The 22,955-nt window shown below is 39.1% G+C and overlaps 1 protein-coding gene across 8 annotated transcripts in view; it reads right to left on the bottom strand.

The window, feature by feature from the left end:
- The window catches only part of akap9 (A kinase (PRKA) anchor protein 9), a 179,119-nt gene that overhangs the window by 116,013 nt on the left and 40,151 nt on the right, over nucleotides 1–22,955 (bottom strand). For all 8 annotated transcript variants that reach the window (XM_078417507.1, XM_078417471.1, XM_078417498.1 and 5 more), the window contains 12 exons: nucleotides 22,378–22,575; nucleotides 19,339–21,918; nucleotides 18,213–18,426; nucleotides 14,298–14,374; nucleotides 13,510–13,654; nucleotides 9,943–10,040; nucleotides 9,169–9,280; nucleotides 8,465–8,696; nucleotides 5,900–5,981; nucleotides 2,765–3,115; nucleotides 2,034–2,480; nucleotides 952–1,116 (listed from right to left, as the gene is read on the bottom strand). In XM_078417507.1, the coding sequence (XP_078273633.1) occupies nucleotides 952–1,116; nucleotides 2,034–2,480; nucleotides 2,765–3,115; nucleotides 5,900–5,981; nucleotides 8,465–8,696; nucleotides 9,169–9,280; nucleotides 9,943–10,040; nucleotides 13,510–13,654; nucleotides 14,298–14,374; nucleotides 18,213–18,426; nucleotides 19,339–21,918; nucleotides 22,378–22,575 (4,701 nt within the window). The remainder of the gene's footprint in view (nucleotides 1–951; nucleotides 1,117–2,033; nucleotides 2,481–2,764; nucleotides 3,116–5,899; nucleotides 5,982–8,464; nucleotides 8,697–9,168; nucleotides 9,281–9,942; nucleotides 10,041–13,509; nucleotides 13,655–14,297; nucleotides 14,375–18,212; nucleotides 18,427–19,338; nucleotides 21,919–22,377; nucleotides 22,576–22,955) is intronic.

Raw genomic sequence — 22,955 nt, 5'->3', positions numbered from 1 at the left:
ATATTGCCAAAGGGCAGCACATTGATGAGACACGTGAGGGGAGGGAAGGGTTATGGCAAGATGCATGGGAGGTACTGGATGCAACAGTGCAAGAATCAAGTCATGTCGAGTGTTTAATTATCATATGCACCAGGAAGAGAACAATTAAATTCTTACTTGCTACAGCTTTAGAGGCACATTAGCGCAACAATACAAACAAATAAATATACAATAAATAATGCAATAACATTAATCATACTAGGTAACCAGACCATAGTAGGGCAATCCAAAGTACCTAAAGCAACTTGAAAAAAGTCCATAGTAGTTCAGTGTAGAGGTAGGGTTGTGGTTGGGATTGTGCTCTGTGTGTCAAAAGCCTGATGGTTGATGAGAAGAAGCTATTCTTGAGCCTGGAGGTGGTGATACTTGGGCGCCTGTACCTTTTTTCCCCAATGTTAGTTGGAAGCTGTTGAGTCTCTCCACTGTCTTCTGTCCGATGAAGACAAGTTCATGGACTCTTACTGATTGAGAATGATCAGCCATGATCACATTGAATGGCGGTGCTGGCTCGAAGGGCCGAATGGCCTCCTCCTGCACCTATTGTCTATTTCCCTTCCTGACATCGACAATCCTCGGTCTTCCTAACGTTGAGTGCAGGATTGTGTTTTGGGCCTACTCAACCAAATTATTCCTTTTGTGTACTGACTCATTGTTATCAAAAAAAAATTGCAGGCGCTGGAAATCACCGTGTTTCATCACCCCTTTCTACCCCAATATAAAGACAATGGGACCTCTGGGGGAAAAAAAGCCTTCAATTTTATAATTTACCTATCTGTACTTTCATTTCAATCCGTTTAATTAAACCAAGTCATTAAGATTTCCAGCATTCCATTTTAAAGTTCATCACTGCACATCTTATTGAGGTACGAGTACCCATTTTCATGTGCATGAATCAGGTACATGTCATGTTACCTCTTGAAGCTGCTCTTTTAATGTTTCAATTTCAGCCAACAATTGTTCCTGCTCATCTTGCAGCCTCTCCAATTGTTGTGCATGCAATTGTCGTAAAGCTTCTAATGATTGCTGATGCTCCTGATCTTGTCGAACAAGCTCCTGTCTCAAGTCTTCTAGTCTCTCCTAACACAGAAAAGTTGGGAAAAGGTTAAGCTGCAACTTTTGCTGCATTATTCAGTATATGATTTCATTCAAACATTCCATTGTGAAATTCAGCCATTCTGCTGCATTTGTACTTTTTTAAAATAACATTTTAATCTTTAGTTACCTAAATATTGTATAATAAAGTATCTTCAAATAATGTTCATGCATTGGAAGTAATTCAAATTTTAATAGGCCATACTGGGCTTGTATGTGCTGGAAATGAAGAGAGAACACGATCAAAACTAGAGGAGGTGTGACGTAGAGAGAACGTTTCCTGTTGTGGGAGAATGTAAAACTAGAGTTCATTGTTTAAATATAAGAGATCACCTATTTAAGACAGAGATTGAGCAATATTTCTTTCTCTGAGAGGCCTGACAGTCTTTGGAACATTCTTCCTCAAAAGATGGTGGCAAAAGAGTCCTTGAATATTTGTAAGAAAGATATAGAAAGACATTTAAACAGGGGATGGATGTTAACCACATCTAGGTGGAAATGCAGAATTGTGGTTTAAAAAAAATCAACGGATCAGTCATGATCCTATTAACTATCATCGACCAGACATGAGGAACCTGCTCCCAACCTGTATGTTTGCACATGAAGAAAGTCCAATAAAACAAATGTAGGTTCATTGCAGCATCGTCCATGCTTGTATCTGAAGTGTAAAGGCACAGCATCGATTAATCTGTATAACAAGTCATTCCCACTAAATATGGAAAGGATTCTGACACTGATTCAGCTCATGTAATAACAGTTTCTGAAGTTAGGGTTTAAAGTATGTGTTAAGGTCCAAGACTTAATCAGGTTTGTGCTATTACACAAATGTAAGTGTCTAAGAGCAATCGGTGATAATCTTTATTTCTATAATAATGCATTATTTCTATAAACCTGGATCTCACCTGTGCAAGTTCTTGGTTCTCGAATTCATTTATTTCCATTTTACATTGCAAGCTCATTTCTTTCAGGTTGGAATTACCTGTAGCACAAAAATCTCTAAACAGTTCTTGTTTAGCATTTAAAAATTCCTTCTGCAAATCAGCTTCTGAAATCACATCATGTGTCCCTAATTTATATATAATTTTGACATTTTGCATTTGCCTTTCAACGGAAAGAGCTTCAGCATTCTTCTGTGTTAGTTCTCTCTGGAACACCTCTTTTTCTTCTGAAAACAATTCTTCCATTTTTTTTCTCGATGTATCAAACTGGAGATCTTGTTTTGGAATAGGTTCCGTTTCTTTCTCCCATTCTTCACTTACTTTACATGTATCAGATTTATCTTGCTCATCCCTACTCACCCGAGCCATCTCAGTCTGCTGAGCAAACTGTACAGACATCTGTACAATTACCTATAAAGAAATTAAATAAGGACAAACACTTATTGATATGTTAACTAAACTAAAGTACATTGATGCCAACATTTTAATCATTTCAAAGCCTATATTATTTTTACAGCCATTAACACTATAATATTATTGACAAAAGTCTTAAACAGTGCAGTATTAGCAAATTGGTATTTGAGAGAGAACTATCACTGCATTGTCATGCATTTGAATTAATTGAAAATGATAGTTAACAGTTATGTGCTCTGATATCCTTGTTATGCTTCGCCTTATACCTTACACCAGCATACCTTGGCAATTTCTTCCTGCAACTGTTCTTCATATTGCTGTCGCAGATGATGTACAGAATCAGCAAGTTCCCTATTTTGCTCTTCGGTCGTTTCCAGAGCAACTTTTGTAAGGATTTCATTCAAACTTTGAACACTTGTATTAGGCTCCCCTCCAGCAAGGTCAGGCGACTCACCAACTACTTTCCTCTCCAGACTGTAATGTGTTACCATAGATTCCATTTGTTTTGGTTTTTGATGGCATTGCTCGTCCAAATCATGCAATGCCTTTTTCACATTTGGTTCCTGTTGCAAAAGGCCTGGGTGTTTCATGTGCCATTGTTGCTCCTGAATAATGCCCACTTTTGATTCAACCTAGGAAAAATATACATTACATACATTTAAGCCTATGGTTGGCATTTTTTGTATGAACACAATTCAATGTTAGCATAGATTGTAGACACAGGACTATGAGGTACTCTTCAGAAACTGGCAGAGAGTTATATTATTCAGTAAAAAAAGACTACAGTTCAGCAATTTGAGCATATCTATAACTGAATTTTGATACAAAAAACCAAGATACCAACACCTCAGGAAACATAGGTCAAGAACCTGTTACCAACAGTAAATCTTTTGCAGAAAGACCAGTGTTGACATAATACCAAAAATGCTGATTTAAAATTGGAAGGACCTGTGCAGTGGCCTTTGTGGAATGAAAACTATCAATTTGGACAGGTCAGAGCACAGCAAACTCTATGCTGTTCCTTGTGCAGGTTCAGTGTGCAGATCAATAGTGTACAGAATTGTTAGCCAAATGTCAAAAATTCTGTTAAGGACATCAGTCCTCAACTATCTATCTGGCTTAAATTAATTATATGTAAAGAAATTAAGAGTGAATACATTTATGAATATTTAAGAGGAGGTAAAAGTAGAGAAAATAGGGAGAAGAATTAGCAATTTAAGTGGAACAGCCACATAACCGTGGTGATGATAAAACAAGGTTAGTGGGTAGACTTGCTCTGGAGCAAGCAACTCACCTTCTGGTTTCCCAAACTCTACCTCCCACTGTGAGATTCATGTCAGGAGTATACTGCAATTGTATTGACTTATCTGAACAATGCAGCTCCAACAATGTTCAAAATGTTCAACAGCATCAGGAGAAACCTGTCCATATGATTAGCATCCACCCATGACCATTAACTTTTTTTTATCACCAACATAACAGGTTTGATTAAAATTCATTAAGAGCAACTTCCCTAAGAAATTTAATCGAAACAGATGTAATGAATCCATATGATAAACTGGATTTGATAAGGGAACTCAAGGTAAAGGAACCATTAGGAGGTAGCGACCACAACATGATAAGTTTTAATCTGCAATTTGAGAGGGAGAAGGTGAAATCGGATGTGTCGGTATTGTAGCTGGGCAAAGGGAACAACAGAGGCATAAGGGAGGAGGAACTGGCCAAAGTTGACTGGAAAGGGACCCTAGCAGGGGTGACGGTGGAACAGCAATGGAAGGAATTTCTGGGAATAATCCGGAAGATGCAGAATCTTTTTATTCCAAATAGGAAGAAAGATTCTAGTGGGAGAAAGAAATGACCATGGGAGACAAGGGAAGTCAAGGACAGTATAAAACTAAAAGAGAAGGCATATAACTTAGCAAAGATTAGCAGGAAGCCAGAGGATTGGGAAGCTTTTAAAGAACAACATAAGGTAACTAAAAAAAAGACAATACAGGGAGAAAAGATGAAATACGAAGGTAAGCTAGCCAATAATATATAAGAGGATATCAAGAGTTTCTTCAGTTATATAAAGAGTAAGAAAGAGGCAAGAGTGAAAGTTGGGCCACTGGAGAATGATGCAGGAGAAGTGATAACGGGGAATAAATAAATGGCAGAGGAGTTGAAAAACCTTTTTGCATCAGTCTTCACAGTGGAAGACACCAACAATGTGCCTGAAATTCAAGAGAGTCAGGGGGTGGAAGTTAGTGGATAGGCTATTACTAGGGATAAAGTGCTTGGGAAGCTGAAAGGGCTGAAGATGGATAGGTCACCTGGACCAGATGGACTGCATCCTCGGGTGCTGAAAGAAGTGGCTTTAGAGATTGCGGAGGCATTGACAGTGATAGTTCAAAAATCACGAGAGACAGGAGAGGTCCCAGATGATTGGAAAATTATGAATATTACCCCGCTGCACAAGAAGGGAGCAAAGCAGAATAGTGGGAACTATAGGCCGGTTAGTCTGACTTCAGTGGTTAGTAAGATTTTAAAGTCCATTATAAAGGATAAGGTTACGGAATGTTTAGAAGTGCACAATAAAATAGGCCGAAGTCAGCATGGCTTTGTGAAGGGGAGGTCTTGCTTGACAAATTTGTTGGAATTCCTTGAAGAAGTAAATAGCAGGACAGACAAAGGAGAGTCAGTAGATGTTGTTTACTTAGATTTTCAGAAAGCCTTTGATAAGGTGCCACACATGAGGCTGCTAAGGAAGATTAGAGCCCACGGTATCAAAGGGCAGATAATAACATAGATAGCAGGTTGGCTGGATGGTAGAAGACAAAGAGTGGCAATAACGGGTGCTTTTTCTGGTTGGCAGCCAGTGACTAGTGGAGTTCCGCTGGGGTCGATGCTGGGGCCGCTACTCTTCATGTTGTATCTTAATGATTTGTACAAGGGGATTGGAGGCTTTGTAGCCAAGTTTGCGGATGATACGAAAATAGGTGGAAGGGCAGGTAGTGTAGAGAAAGCACGGACTCTGCAGAAGGACATGGACAGGTTGGGAGAGTGGGCAGAGAAGTGGCAGATGGAATATAGTGTCACAAAGTGTGGAGTCATGCATTTTGGTAGTAAGAATAAAGGCGTAGACTATTTTCTAAATGGGAAGAGAATCCAGAAATCGGAGATGCAAAGGGACTTGGGAGTGCTGGTACAAGATTCCCAAAAGGTTAATCTGCAAGTCGAATCGGTAGTAAAGAAAGAAAACTCAATGCTAGCATTTATTTCAAGAGGACGTGTATACAAAAACAGGGATGTGATGCTGAAGGTAGACACAAAAGGTTGTAATCTCCCTTACACAAAAACTCTAATGGATGTATAATATTCAATTTTAACAGTTTTATTTTACACTGTCATGTACTTTAGCACATCGTATCCTTTACCTTATATTCCTCCATTCTTTGTTTTTCCACCTCAAAAGCAGAACTTCCAGTCACATGCTCAGCAGGTGCATTTATTCCTGTCCTAAATGAGAGGTTGAAGAAAATAACCAAATAAACTAATCTGAATGAAGTCAAGCATACTTGCAGTAGAAACCTATGTTTCATCAGTTTCTTTCTCCCTTTAAACAATCTGCCATACCTTGTAAATATATTTAATCTCTTGGGAAGTATTTGGGGCGTGATTATACCACCACAAAGTACCTTAAGATGTTTTACTATATTCAAAGGGCTCATGCAAATACAAAGTTGTTGTTTGAGGTAAATGTATTCAGCAGTGGTAGTGCTCATTAATGTCCTGAAGGTGGAGACACAAACCTGCAAACATGGATAGGTCTTCACAATATTTCTTCATTTAAAAAGCACATTTTAAAGAATGAAGCCAAAATTTGGCTGGATTTCAGAAGTAATAATCCAGATTACTCCCAGTGTCATGCACTTTTGAGTACAGAAAGAGGAGGTTAGTACACATAGATGAAATTTGATGAGAGATGATGCTAAACACTCAATGTTTTGGTCATTGGGGGCAGTTGTGGGGAAGATGAGACCTATACAGGTCAGAATGGTTGTACCCTGACAGGTTGAGATGAAACAAATAACCTCATCGGCAGGTTGCTATGAATGTTGGGGAGGGTTTGGTCGTGTTTAACAGGAAGCAAATATTTAGAAAGCAGAAAACTATAGCTGAAAACAGAAGGATTAAAAGGTGGCTAAAGCAAAGGCACTGATAAACATGGCTTAAAATGGTCAGTAGTAGCAGCTTAACATTACTGGTTACACGATTTTCAGGTAAGAAAGACAGGGGATTTAAAAGACAATATTGACTCAAGGAACAAACATAGTTGTGAGATGGAATGACATGTTACAAGAATAATTCAATACAATTCAATTAGTCAATGTATATTGAACTAAATAATTAAAAAGTGAGCATTTATACTATTGGGATGTGGGGAGGGCACCCCGGACTTCCATAATCCTGAATCAAATTGGATAAATCAAATTGCGTATCTCCTGGGCCCTATGATAACGGGGATTTTAGAAGGAAACAAAGATGGATCTTACATTTGGCAGTTCTGGCTGAACATGAGGGTTAACATTGAGGGAATCACATTGAAGCCCACTGATGTTGAAGATGGAGATGCTCATGGAGTCTCCTTCTCACATTAGTCATTGTTGCCTTTTAGATTCATAACTCGAAAGTCTATTGATTTTATCCACTGGCTGTGGGATCACTTAGCCTTATCTATTGCAATCTGCTATTGATGCAGACGAGCAGGCATGTAGTCCCTTGTTGCAGCATCATCAGGAATTCATGTCCTTTCTAAGTGCACTTGGTTCAGCCCCCAGTAAATCCTTCAGTACTGATTCAACCGATATAGATTCCCCTGGCTCGACTGCAATTACAGTTTAGAGTGTAACAGGCCACGGATTACATACTGCAGTACTGTTCACTTCTGTTATAACTGATGGCCCATATGGAAGTTATAAACTGCCAGATTTGTTGAGAGTATATCCAAAGGTAGCATTGCAAACCCGATGAGGGATGACTTTAGTAAAAGATAGGATCATGTTTTCATACGAACTGCACGACACTCCATGAATGTCATAAACTAATGCACCTGCATCAGAAACTTAGGGTGTACATTACAACAGATCTCCACATTGTCAGTGTTCCATAACACCTTTTCCCAATAATCAGAATTGAACAGCAGGTGCAATCTGATTTGAGAAATGAAAATATTTATAATGACTTCTTCTAATTTGAACTCAGTGATTTGAAATATATTATTCAATATTTTACGCTGCACATTGAAAAGGAATGTTTCGCAAGCCCCAGGAGCCCCAATTGTCAAATATCCTTGAGACTGTCAAAAGCAGAATTCAGTTTGTTTTATTTCACTGTTCAAATGTTATCTCTCTTTCTCACTTTGAATTTCCATTGTTTCAGCCTTTTTGCCAAACTGTGTCAGAGGCAGTTCAGAAATTCTATTGTCGCAGACTGTAAAGAACTACTAGTTAAAAAGATGCTAGATCCTTAAAAAATGGCGACAGTCTAACTTTTTCATAAACTGTCCATTGGGTAATTACTCTACAAAAAAGGCCTCTTCACCTTTAACTGCGGGTGAAAGTTCCACGTGGCATTATTTTGAAGAGATGGCACCTATCCCCGCATCCCTCACTCCATTCCTACCATCACTCCATTCTTCCATGAAGAGCAAAGGAGAAAACAGACAAGTCTCAGCCTCAACATCTCATCTGTAAGAAGGTACTTCTGATAGTACAGCATTTCTTTAATAATGCATAGGTGACTTTTGGTACGCTCAAATCTCTGGGGCAAAACTTGAATTGCACTTTCTTATTCTGCGTGAAGGGTGCCATCAAGTGAACCACAGCCGACACAATCATGAGCAAGAGCTATACAAATTATTCGTGGAGTACAGAACTTATGTCCCTAAAACTTGCAAGATGCCTCGATTCCAACTGGAGGATGAATCAACTTGTTCATACCTGGTCCGTGAGACAAAGCCAGTCATCTTCTGTAGTTTTTGCTGCAAAATGATGATTTTTCTTGTATATTTTGCCTCCATCTCTTGATATTGCTGTTCATTGGTAGTCTTCAAACTTTTTATTTCTTCTGCATGTTGCTCTTGCAACTCTGTCTTCTGTCGGCAAAATTCCTGCTTTAGCTTTACGATCTCTTCAAGCCGAGCTGACCGGATTCTCAACTGTTCCTTAAGGTCTAAGCAGCAGATAGAAATGCAAATTGTTAGTATTCCATATCTTCATTGAAATTATGAAATACATTTTAGTGGACTTATTTCCCATGTATTTGTTATTATATTCGACCCTTGAAAATGATGGTTTGCCATATTAACATGCTGAAAATGTTTCAAGTGATAAAGTATAAGAAAATAACTGCAGATGCTGGTACAAATCGAAGGTATTTAGTTGGAATAACTCAGCAGGTCAGGCAGCATCTCAGGAGAGAAGGAATGGGCAACGTTTCGGGTCGAGACCCTTCTTCAGACTGATGTCAAGGGGGCGGGACAAAGGAAGGATATTCCTTTGTCCCGCCCCCCTGACGTCAGTGTGAAGAAGGGTCCCGACCCAAAACGTTGCCCATTCCTTCTCTCCTGAGATGCTGCCTGACCTGCTGAGTTACTCCAGCATTTTGTGAATAAATAAGTGATAAAGTAATGTTTAAGGTTTACCATTAAGGTCTTGAGAACTGGCATGTGAGCTTTCTATCTGCATACGCAATCTAACATTTTCTTCTTCCATTTGAAATTTTAAATGTACGTATGCAGCTTGGCGATCTTCAATCTGAAATTACAAACAAGGTTAGGAAACAAACGAGGCTTTCACTTTACAAAAACAAAATAAAATGTATTTTAGCTTTACATATGCTGTCCAAATATTGTAATAAAATGTTTAAAAGAGATCGTAATCAAAACTTGAACCTCAGTCTATTAAAATCGTTTAACTCGATTGCAAGAAAATAAGTTATTTCATGATCAAGACATCCATAAAGCTTCACAGCAAATTAAGTAAATTGATATGCAGTCACACCTATATATGAAATGAATTACTGAACATCTTGATCCTACAAACTGCAATGAACAAATAGAAAAATTGTTGCCATGATGTTAGTAATGTAGTCTAGGGCATCAGAGATTGCATTCTTATTCTTTATGAAAGAAATGCTAAAGGATCTTTGAAATCCACCTTACATGTCAGATTAGATAATTTAACATTTTATCCGGATGCTGGAAGCTCAGCAGTGCAGCATGCCCAAGCTATGTAATGGACTCAATACTCCAAACTAGCACTTGAAACTTCTATCTTCTAAATCAGATAAATGTGCTAACAGCTGAGCCATGGTTAACAAAGTTCTTTAAAAAAAACACAGCATATAGAAATAGAATTTATCAGCATTTCCCTAAAATGTAATACCACACTTGGATAGAATGAATTGTTTTGCTTACCTTTTGGAAATCATTAGTTAATTGTGTTTGAAGAGCGGCCAGCCGATTATATTCCTCAAAGAGATATTTTTGAAGTCTCTCTAGATTTGTTTGCATTGCTGAAAGTCAAAACATAAAAGACCGGGATGTCTTATTTTCAGGCCAACAATAGGATAAATATGAACATTGGGTATGTTAAAAAAATTGTGTGGCACCATCTAAAATTTAATAAATAACTTACAATAAAATGTAGCTCCTATCAGTCTGCCTCAGAAATCCACTTCTTACTCATGAAACCCTATTTATTTCTCATTACTGTCCCATTGCTTCTTTGATTGTTGTGACAACTGCACCAAACACAATGTAGTTTCCTCAGCACAGGCTGAAGATGGTTTTTTCCCCTGAATTAGCTGCTTTTTTTAATAAGAATATTCTTAAACAAAATGTGATTCATAATAAACAGTAAAACTTTGGTTATTGACATTTGTTTTTAAAAAGATTAATAATTCCTGAATTCCATTGTGCTACATATGAAGATTTAGGGGAAAACTCTGAAAGTAAATATAGTGGAATTGGCTAAACGGTTCACAGGTAGAAAAACATCATGGGTATAAACTGGCTCTTCGTTGGATTATAACATTCTATGGCTCTGCCCTTAGTTTACTACTTATGTTACATCCTTGGAGTCAATTGTCAGTACGAACACCTCCCATTTGCGGTGATTAGATCATAATTACTGACTTTTCGAAGGCAATTAAAAGTGCAGGGAATGATCGCTGACAAATGGCTCATCTCAGATGATAGCATCAATTTTTCATACAGAACAGCCGCCATCACAAAACCAGAAAATATAGAATTAATCACATTTCTTGAAGAAAGCTAAATCTATAATTTCAGAGGAGAGGAAAGCTTAGGGATACAGATATTTTGATTGTAATACCTTGATTGTCTTGTTCAGATGTTCATTTCCTGAGCCTGACATAAATAACCTTGGAATTGATATAATTGGTTGACGGCAGTGTTTGGAAATAACATATTTTTGCTTTTAAAAGTCATAGAAACCATTCAGCGGGAGATAATAATTTAAAGATGAGCTGATTAGAGTTCAGGGCCAGACTCCTGTGAGGAGGGGCTAAGCCAAAAAGCAAAGCAACCTTGAATGACGAGAGGGGTAGTAAATTGGTTAAAAAGAAAAAAATAAAGTATAGGTAGACACAAAATGCTGGAGTAACTCAGGGGGACAGGCGGCATCTCTGGAGAGAAGGAATGGGTGATGTTTTGGGTCGAGACCCTTCTTCAGACTTCAGACCAGTCTGAAGAACTGATTTCAGTTTTAAAAATCAGCTAATTCAGGACTGATCTGAAGTCTGAAGAAGGGTCTCGACCCGAAACGTCAACCATTCTTTCTCTCCAGATGCTGCCTGTCCCGCTGAGTTGCTCCAGCATTTTGTGTCTACCTTCGATGTAAACCAGCATCTGCAGTTCTTTCCTGCATAAAGAGAGCATAGGTACGGTTTAGAAAGATTAAATCACACAGGGCTTTTGAGGAATAGAAAAAAAGCCAGAAAAAGCTCAAGCAGGGAATTAGGTGGGGGCAAGACTTGCCATTAAATTACCGAGGCAAGTCAGATTACAACTACCAAAACCATTTTATACATACATTAAAAACAAAAGGGGAACTAGGGAGAAGGTAGAAACATTTGAGGATAAAGGAGGGAATTTATGTTTGGAGTCAGAAGATCTAGGCAAGGTACTAAAAAAGTACTTTCCATTAGTATTCACCAAGGAAAAGGACACGGAGGGTAATGAGATCAGTGTGGTGGGTATACTCGTATGCGGAGGCATTTTGACATCTAAAAGGAGGTGGTGTTGAGTCTTTTGAAGAGCATTTAGGTAATAAGTCTACAGGGTCTGATGAGATCTAGCCCAGGTTATTGAGGCAAGAGAGAAGATTGTTGCGGACTTGACAAAGATCTTTGTGTCCTCTCTAGCCACATGCAAGGGCCCAGAGACTCAGCAGTAGCCAATGTTGTTCCTTGTTTAAAAGAGGAACAAAGGATAATCGAGCAAAATATAGGCCAGTGACCTTCACATCAATTGTAGGCATGTTATTGGGGAGGATTCATATGGATAGGATTACTCATATTTGAAAGAAAATGGGTTAATTGGGAATAGTCAGCAAGGCTTTGTCCAGGGCAGGTTACATTTCACAAACTCAAATGCGTTTCTTGAGGTGACAACAAAAGTGCTTGATGGGGGTAGGACAGTGGTAAGCCGATCTGAAGATTAAGATGCATAATATCCGCAGAGACTTGGTAGTTTGGATTCAGATATGGATTACCCACAGAAAACAGAGGCTAGTGTTAGAAGGGTGTTATTCTGGCTGAAGCTCTGTGACCAGTGGTGTTCTGCAAGACCTCTGCTGGAACATCCACTGTTTTTAATACATATTACAAAAATGTAGATGGGTTGGTTGGTAAACTTGCAAACACAAAAAATAGTGGAATTGTGGACAATGTAGAAAGCTGTCAACGAATTGTGTCCACCTGAGGTTTTACATGATACTGTTATCTACTTTGCAAATAGGATTTACAGATCCTACCTTTAAAGGAATGACCTTTAAAATGAATGATGGGGTTCCGTTCTGTGCTTTTATTTTGTTTGGTGTTGTGTGGTGGATTAGACAGCGACTTCAAGAATTACGGACAGGTTGTTCCGCGATAAAATGCCTTTTCACCAGGGTCAGTAACATTCCACCGCCAGACATGCATTTCCCTCCCCTTTCGGCATTTTGAAGGGCCTGTTCCCTTCACAACTCCCTGGTCAGCTTTTCCACCTGCATCAATCTTTCTCACAACACTTTCCCACACAATCCCTAAAGATACAGCACTCTATACAGTACTCTTTTGTTCCCACCATCAGAGGCCCAGTCGAGAAAGAGTCGAGTCATGTGAAGCAAGGATTCACTTGCACTTCTTCCAAAAATAACATGAAGTATTTGGTATTCACAATGTGAACTCCACCTTGAAGAGGAGGAATGTCTTTTGTCAGTGGGTGGTGAATCTGTGGAATTCATTGGCAAGGAAGGCCTTGGAGGCCTAGTCAATGGATATTTTTAAGGCGGAGATTGATAGATTCTTGATTAGTACGGGTGTCAGGGGTTATGGGGAGAAGGCTGGAAAATGGGGTTGAGTTCCGTCATGGTTGAATGGCAGAGTAGACTTGATGGGTCAAATGGCCTAATTCTGCTCCTATAACTTATGAACTAAACTAAAGTTGGCTCAGGTAACCACAATGTTGAGTGCCCGCACTCAATCCACAGGAATGATTCAGCATTCCAGTTGCCAGCCACTTGGATTCTCCATCCCACTCCCAATGTGACACAGCTATTTATGGCCTCCTACACCATTATAATGAGGCCTAACGTAAACTTGAGAAACAACCTTTCATCTATTCCATACTCACTACTGTATTTTCAACTTCATGTAACTTTCATTACCTGTCTACATCAAAACTGGTTGTTTTTGTAGGTTTTAATCTGTTGGATAGCTGCTAAAGTATCAGACAATCTGCCATAAGGTAGCTTACCTTTTGCTTCTTCAACATGGTCTTTATCTAACTGATTTTCCTTTTGCGTATCGTCTGTGTTTCCCAGTGCTAAAGCTTCACCAGATTCTTCCTCGAGCTTCCTCTTGTCTAGCAAATAATCTTCACCAAGTGTACTGGCAAATGACTGTCCAAACAAAAACACTTCATTCATACATTTCAACCATAAAAGGAATTGCTGCATTAAGAGGACATACAAATACTGTCGCAGCAATCATCATTTAAAATCGAAACTGCATTTTTAATTAAAAAGTTAATACTTATTTTAGTTTTTAGGGTAAATAATCCTTAAATATTGCATTACTTTTATCCTAAATTAATACCTATCATGTAATGTAGATGTACTTAAGATTTATTTTCCTGGGTAAAAATATTTAGTTCATCAAAGACTGCAGCAGAAACTGCAAACACAATCTTTCATTCTTTCTGTCAAATTCAATTTTCAATATTCAGTGGAGAAATCACTAATGGGTCACACAGTAGGACTGACTGATAGGTTAACTGACTGCTATAAGTTGCGGCTAGTGTGGGTGGAAGACAGGAGAATTGTGGATGGAAGGGTAGAATTGATAGGCATATAAAAGGCAATTGGTTATGGAGATATGAGTGGGGAAATGAGACAGAGGGAATATCTTGAGAGGCAGCATAGACCTCATAGGCCTAACAGCCTCCTTCCATTCCATGAGGAAATATGAGAAATGGGTTAAAGGGTTATGTCATGATTCACCACATTTTCCGACAATGAGAAACATCTAATTATTTTAATGTACCTGGGAGAGCTGCGCACATTCACCGGAAATCATCTCACTGAGCCTCTCCATCAGCATTTGTGATGATTCCTCAGTTCCTAGACGATAATCACTGATTAGATTCAAACACCACAAATCGCTGCTCATTTTGCTGAAGGGAACAATGTTTATGACCCATGCCCATTGGCTATAAAACTGAACATTGTTAGGCCATTCCACCTGACAGTTAAGAATCAACCACACTGCAGTAGTGTGGAATTACAGTCCGGACAGGCAAAAACACAAAATTCCCTTCTCTAAAAAGCAGTGAACCAAATGCAACAACCAATCTTCTTGGCCAATCTTTTTTGTAAAGCACCATTGAAACATTGAAAATAGGTGCAAGAGTAGGCCAATCGGCCCTTCAAGCCAGCACCGCCATTCAAAAGGATCACAGCTGATCATCCAAAATCAGTACCCCATTCCTGCTTTCTTCCCATATCCCTTGGTTCCGTTAGCCCTAAGAGAATTCCACAGATTCACAACTCTCTGGGTGAAAATGTTTTTCCTCATCTCAGTCCTAAATGGCCTACCCCTTATTCTTACACTGTGACTCCTGGTTCTGGACTCCCTCAACATCGGGAACATTTTTCCTGCATCCTGTCCAATCTCTCAAGAATTATATGTTTCTACTAGAACAAGTTGGGCCCAAACCTCTCCTGCATTGGTGCAGCACCCTCTCCTCCCCCACTTCCCCCTCCCCACTTCCCCCTCCCCACTTCCCCCTCCCCACTTCCCCCTCCCCTCCACTACCCCCTCCCTCCTTCCCCCCAATCCATCCCCCTCAATCCACCTCATCTCCCCTCCTCCCTCCCTCCACCCCCTCCCCCCTTCCCCACCATCCCTCTCCCTCCCTCCATCCCCCCCTCCCTCCCCCATTCCCCCCACTCCCTCACCCCTCCCTCCATCTTCCCTCCCCAGGAGATAGATTTAAACTTTAAAATGTAAATAACTTAAAAAATATAACACCAATTTCAATGAAACCTCTTCCATTAGCACCAAAGGGACGACGGTGAGTAAGGTGGACCTAAAATTGTCGCGCTATCGTGTACCGTTTTGGCTACAGTTCAGGAACATACAAACGAGAGTTTTAGTTTATAGATAAGATCCCCTCTCATCTTTCTAAATTCCAGTGAATATATGCCCAGTCAATCCATTCTTACATCATATGTCAGTCCTGCCATCCCGGGAATTAACCTGGTGAATCTATGCTGCACTCCCTCAATCACAAGAATGTCCTTCCTCAAATTGGGAGGCCAAAACTGCACACTTATACTCCAGGTATGATCACACCAGAACCCTGTACAACTGCAGTAGGACCTCCTTGCTCCTATACTCAAATCCTCTCGCTATGAAGGCCAACATGCCATTTGCTTTCTTTACTGCCTGCTGTACCTGCATGCTTACTTTCAGTAACTGATGTACAAGGACACCCAAGTCTCGTTGCACCTCCCCTTTTCTTAATCTGACACCATTCAGATAATAATCTGCCTTCTTGTACTTGCCACCAAAGTGGATAACCTCACATTTATCCACATTATACTGCATCTGCCATGCATCTGCCCACTCACCCAACCTATCCAAGTCACTCTGCAGCCTCATAGCATCCTCCTCGCAGCTCATCCTGCCACCCAGCTTTGTGTCATCCACAAACTTGGGAGATGTTACATTTAATTCCTTTGTCTGCAATTCTTAGTGTATACAGCCACGCTTTCTTGTCCTGCTTTATGGGCCATAGGTAACCTGTCTTTCTGAAAGTCAGAGATGTTCCCAGATAATAGTTTCTACCTTAATCTCCTTCACAGCCACATATTTTATATGTTCGAGTTATTTCTAAGTTAACAAGTAATTTATTTTCTTTATATTTTTTCTTCAGTCAACTTAATTTAGCTAAATTTAGACACAAGGAATTGCAGATGCTGGTTTACGAAAAAAAAGACACAAAGTGCCGCCCTGAAGGGTGTCGATCCGAAATATCGTCTATCCGTTCTCCCAAGATGCTACCTGACCCGCTAAGTTACTCCAGCACTTTGTGAAATATGAGGTGCTGCTCCTCCAACTTCCAAGCGCAGGCTCGGCGATCGCTTCGCTGAACACCTGCGCTCGGTCCGCATTAACGCAACTGATCTCCCGGTGGCCCAGCACTTTAACTCCCCCTCCCATTCCCAGTCTGACCTCTCTGTCATGGGCCTCCTCCAGTGCCATGGTGAGGCCCGCCGGAAGTTGGAGGAGCAGCACCTCATATTTCGCCTGGGCAGTTTGCGGCCCGGTGGTATGAACGTCGACTTCTCCAACTTCAGATAGCTCCTCTGTCCCTCCCTTCCCCTCCTCCTTCCCAGATCTCCCTCTATCTTCCTGTCTCCACCTATATCCTTCCTTTGTCCCACCCCCGACATCAGTCTGAAGAAGGGTCTCGACCCGAAACGTCACCCATTCCTTCTCTCCCGAGATGCTGCCTGACCTGCTGAGTTACTCCAGCATTTTGTGAATAAATAAATTGCAGGGAGTTGTGTATGTAGCCCAGTCAATTACACAAACCCAGCCTTCACCCCACTGCACCCCACTCCCTACCAATCGACTCCATCCACACTTCACGTTGTCTTGGGAAATTATTCAACATCATCAAGCAGTATTTGCATCTTAGTCATTCCCTTTTCTGTCGTAGCTTTAAGATAAGAGGGTCAAAGTTTAAAGGTGATGTGCGGGGCAGGTTTTTACACAGGGTGGAGAGTACCAGGAATGCACTGCCAGGGGTGGTGGTTGAAAAATATATGTTAGTGACATTCAAAAGACTTTTGGCTAGGAAGGAGATATGGGTTATGTGCAGGCGGATAAGTGATGGTCATGGCATCATATCCGCCATAGACAGAAGGGCCTGTTTTGTGCTGTATTCATAATCTTGTATTCATTGTCTTGGATTCATATGTTCTATGAATGCAAAACTACAAGAAAAGCCAACATACCACTTGCCTGATTAGTTGCTTGTTGTACTCATTTACTCTTTGTTTTTTTAAACCTTATTTCTATTTTTTTTCCCTTTAATAGGGTATCTTACATGTTGTTAATCTTACATGGTTTAGTGCCCAGAACTAGCACAAGCTACTACCAACAGCCTACCCGAAAATGTCCAATTTTCCAACTTTGTCCTTAAACTAATCATCTGCCTATATACACCCATCCCTATAAGCTTATGCCACATAACAACTTTTTGTGCAGTACTTTTGACTATCCAGAAATGCTATATTAATTGGTTCCACTGCTATTTATCCCGAGAATCACATCCTCAAAAATTCAAATTTGTTAGTTTATTTTTCAAACTATCTCTGCCTTTTCATATCGTCAATTCCGAATTACTATTCTATCCTGTCCATGGATTCCATCAACAATGTGTACCGATGGATAGAGAAGGAAATCACTTGCACCAAATTTGCAGGTGATGAGATTTAATAAAATATACTTCATTCTATTAAATCAAGGTGAAACCCAGCAACAATGAATCTAAAATGGAAATTTTCTCACAAGTGTTTCACAAATTAATCAAATTAAAAATTATTGGGATGAAATCAGCAAGGTCAATATTTGATCCGCATTTCTGTTGGTATATTTTCTATCAAAGAAATAGGCAATAAACATTTTTAAAAATACTAAAAACTCTCAGCAGGTGAGGGAGCATCTGTGCCAGAAGAAATAATTAATGCTTCAGGGCTTCAGGTTGAAGACTTTTTATCGGAGGGGATAGGCATATCCTTGAACTGAATCCTGGACAAAGCTTATGTAGCAAGTTGTGGCTTCTACATTGTTAATGTTAAAACAACTTTAATTCAAGTAGAAATCATGAAAATGTTAAAAACAAAAAAGGAGGGATTCAATATTTACTATTGTTATTGTTATACTTGCCTTTCTGAGATGCTTTAATGTTCAGTAATTCCTGCTGAAATTGTGCTTGAAGTTCATTTATTTCCAAACCATGAGCAGCTGTGAGCTTTTCTTGGAGTCTTTCAAGTGCAACCTCTGTTTCCTTTTTCAAACTGTCACGGACAAGCTCCAGCTGTGCAGCATGAATCTGAGTGAGACTGATGCGTTGGGCCTCCAACTGAAGCTTTAGCTCAGCCTGTCAAACACAAAGAACAACATGTTGTTTTTCTTTTTTTTCCACAACCAATCCTCTTCCTTCCCCATCTCATTCGGAACGGGCAGAACAGGCTCAAATCAAAAGGCAGTATAGGCCATTCTGAGTAACATTCTGACCTACTACATATAATGCTCTAAAATTCAGGAAATGTCACTTGAAATTACGAGAGGCAAGATCAAAAGTTAAATTTTTGCAGCTCATCTCTTGCTCAGTACCACTCCTGACAAGGGTTCTGATATTGCTGAAACAGGAAATTTGTGTATTTATTGAAAACTAATTTGGATTCTGAACACAGACTTCACCAAATGAACGTAACATTTCTGAAAATACATTGACTCTGAACTTACACTGACATAAAGTTATGGAACATACCCTGTTAACAATGCTAAATGTCTCCAATTTTCACTGAATTCCATTTCAAAGAGATTACATTTAAAATGCTTCAACATTTCAATATTCATATTGATTCATTATTGTATTAAACTATGGAGATTAGAAAAAAGACATAGCAAGGAAACAATAACTGATGCCGAATTTGTACAGCTGTGCCAGGTACCATTGATTAGAATGTTAGATGTGGCAAATCCTGGAGGTGCGAGGGGTTGCTCACATTCTTAGTGCTTTGCATCATTTGCTTCGTGTAACATAGGTTTCATGTGACTTAGAGCAAAAGTTACGTTTCATTTGGTGAAGTCTGTGTTCAGATACGCTGCTGCGTGACTGCATAAATCCTGAGCTTTTACATACAGCAGGTTCCAATTACTTTAGATTTTGTGAAAAAAAGGATACCCGCATGTCAAGAACCTAAATGTATGCCAACACAAAATGGCCTTTATCTTATAAAATACCAAATTTATCTGTTTAAATTTCTCTACGATGCATCTCACGTACCTGATTTTCATTCACCCCAGGATTCAGTTCACAAATAGAATCTCTAGCCTTATCTTTAATCTTCTCCCGTGCCAAAGTTTCCTGCTGAGCAGTAACAAATGATTTTTTAATTTCCTCTCCATTTTTGTGCAGGATTTCTTCCAGTGATGACTTCTGCTGTGCAGGTTCAGCCAAGCCAGATTGTTCAGCCCGTAAAGTCTCTAGTTGGTGCCAGTGATGATTCCTTTCTGAAAGAGTATTTGAAAGTTCTGATTCTTGCTTTTCTCTTAAATTGTTAATTTTAGTTAATAGAGATTCTTTTTCTTGAATAAGATGAATCTGATTTTGTTGCAACTCATCCCTTTCTAAGACAATAATTTTCATTGAATTTTTCAGTGAAATGACTTGCTTTATTAGATTTTCTTGCTGTTCATTTTCCTTTAATTCATAGGTTGTAGAAAAAGTTGGCTGTTTAGGTTGACTTTCATTCTTTGCTTTTATCAAATTCAATTGAGACAGTTTGTCCTCTTGGATCGTCATTTCAACATCTGACAGTTTCTGATTCTCTATTATGTCAGTTTTCTCGCACCTTTCATTGGCCTGCTCCTTTAAAAATTTGAGCTCCTCGTTCAACTGTAAAATTTCATTTTGCCTTAAAATCAAAACCTCTGAAAGATCTGAAAGTCTCTCAGTTAGCTCTTTCTTGTCCTGTTGAGCTATTCCAAGCTTTTCCATAAGCTCAGTTGCGTCTTTTTCAATTACTTCATTGCTTCCTAAAATTTCACATTGGCTATTGTCTTTGTCGAGCTGCACCTGGCTTATCACTGCGAAATTGTCTGTGTCTTTCGTCAATTCTGAACGCTGGCGTTGTTCACTTAAAACCTTTAACTTTGTTTCATATTCAATCTCTTGCTTAATCGTCTTTTCTTCTATTTCGGATTTCATTTTCAGCAGGCAGTCATATTCATCACGCAACTCTTGAAAGTTAACTTCAAAATTTTTCTCAGCAAAAGAAAATGTGTTTCTTTGCCGTTCAACTTCCTCTTTGAGCTCTCTCTCATGGGCTTTTAGCTGCTCATTAATCACAGTTAGCCTTTCTATCTTTCCTCTCATTTCTGAAAGGTCGTGTTCACTAACAGATGTAAACGTACTTGCTTCTCGTGTACAATAAATATTCAGCTTTTCCAATTGTTTTTTCTCCTCTTTTAGGGCTTCATTTTCTTCCTGAAGCACAATAATGTTTATCTTCATAGATTCCTGCTCCTTAATCTGTTCCTCCAAAACTTTATTTCTGCCTTGTAGCTCTACAATTTCTTTTCCAACTGTGCTCTTTTCTTTTTCATCTTTTCTGAGTGCTTCAATTTCCATTTCAAGTTCACCTATTTGCAAACGCATCTCTGCCTCCGCAGAGCTATTCTGAGACAACTGGAGCTTCTCTTTCAACAAAGATACTTCACATAACAACTGATTATTATTAAGGACCATATAATCCCTTTCACAATTCGCCTCTTCAATTTTTTTGCCTAATTCATTTTGTAAGCTTACCAATTTCTGGCTCTGGTCCAAAGCCAGTTGATCTTGTAGAGTACAAACTTTCAATTTATGATCTCTTTCGAGATCTTCTTTCAGTTTAGTTAGCTCCTCTTCATGGCTGAATAGAAGTTGAGTCCTTAATCTTTCTAATTCAGATTCCTGAGATTCAGCCATCCTATCCAAAACTTCATCTTTTTCTCTCTCCAACATGTCAAGCTTAATTTTATAGTTGGTAACTTCTGCCTCGTGCTTAGACTTTAGCTCTTTATTAGAATCTGAAGCAGCAAAGAGTTGGGTCTTCAATTGGCCAATCATGTCTTTCAGTTCTTCCACTTCATGCATTCTGTATTTGTGATCAGAAATATTTTCCGATGCTTTCCGAATCTGAACCTTAGTGAAATTGAGCTCTTGCAAAAGATCATGGACTTGTTCCTGCAGATCTGACTGTTTCTCAGAAGCTTTTTCTAACTGTTGTGTCATATCTTGCTTTATTTGGTCTCTTTGAAAATGAGAATCTCTTAATTTGGCATTTAGTTCATTGATTGCCATATTTAACACATCAATTTGCTCCTCATTAACTAAATTATTCACAGAATGACCCAAAGCCGTTCCCATTTCAGATTTATGCTGCTCAGTAAGTTTTCTAATTTCAGAGATATGTTGCTGTTGCAATTCTTGTTTCATCTGTACTATTTGTTTCCCATACATCTCATCCAATTCTGCCTGAAGTTGCTCCATTTTGCGATGATTTTCTATTTCAATCCTTTGTACCGTTTCTAATTCAGATAAATTGCCCATGTGGCAGCGTTTCTGGAGGGCTTCTATATTACCCATAAGGTGCTTTATTTCATCTGATGACTGTCTCGCCCTTTGCTTTGAATTAATTAGTTCAGTTTTTAGGTTCTCAGACTCTTGATTCTTTTGCAAAATACATTCATTTAAATCATGAAGTATTTTTTCAGAGGCAAGGGTTTTATCTTTCAACAGTGATGAGGTACTTTCATGACTTTTAATTGTATTTTCAAGATGTTCAATTTGTCTGTCTTTGTCAGTCTTTCCATTGTTAGTCTGTAGGCAGGGAAAAAATCCAAACAAACATATGCAAAATTAAAATCATTGCTTCATCAGGTGCTGGAGCATTATTTCCACTTATAGGTTTATGTACATTCAGATGGTCTTTGCAATTGGACTATTGACATAGAGTCTTAATGACCTAGATACAAGACTTCCAATCCCACTTTAACAGCATGATTACTAAAACAGAACAGTGAATATCCATTATTGGATTAACATGTCCGCTGTGCTCTGTTCAATGCATTCAAAAAAAGCTCAACAATTCCTCAAGCCTTAAAACACCACATTTAGTAGACCAGCAATTAAAAAAAACATTGGTTTTATGCTTAAAACAAGTAAGATTAAAGATTATGAATCACATCACAGATTGGAAAGATACAAGTGCAGAATGAAGAGTTTCCCTATTAAGAGTAAACACTGTAGTTCATAAATATACTCAGGAAATAGGCATACCACTACACGATCTTGAAGTTGAGCCTGCAAACATCTTATTTGGTGTTGACATTCCTCATTCATTTTTTGAGAAGTTTTCAGCTGTTGTTCCTGTTCATCAATTTGCATTTGATACGCGACAAGTTGCTGCTTGGAATGAATGAAGTCAGCAGCTGTGGTACCGCGGCTTGTACTTCTCACTGCTTCGTTGGCCTGCAGCTGCGTTTCATGCAAAAGAAAAGCACAAATTTCAAATTGTTAGCTTCAAGAAGTAAGCAGAAGACATCCATACTACTTCAACCTCACACAAAAGCATGTCTTTAAATTATTTATGCTATCAATATGACAATAGACAATAGACAATACAATAGGTGCAGGAGGAGGCCATTCGGCCCCTCGAGCCAGCACCGCCATTCAATGTGATCATGGCTGATCATTCTCAATCAATACCCCGTTCCTGCCTTCTCCCCATACCCCCTGACTCCGCTATCCTTAAGAGCTCTATCCAGCTCTCTCTTGAATGCATTCAGAGAATTGGCCTCCACTGCCTTCTGAGGCAGAGAATTCCACAGATTCACAAATCTCTGACTGAAAAAGTT

This window comes from Rhinoraja longicauda, chromosome 2 (genome assembly GCF_053455715.1).
Source record: "Rhinoraja longicauda isolate Sanriku21f chromosome 2, sRhiLon1.1, whole genome shotgun sequence".
Lineage (NCBI taxonomy): Eukaryota > Metazoa > Chordata > Chondrichthyes > Rajiformes > Arhynchobatidae > Rhinoraja > Rhinoraja longicauda.
This window is presented reverse-complemented; position numbering and strand designations above follow the sequence as displayed.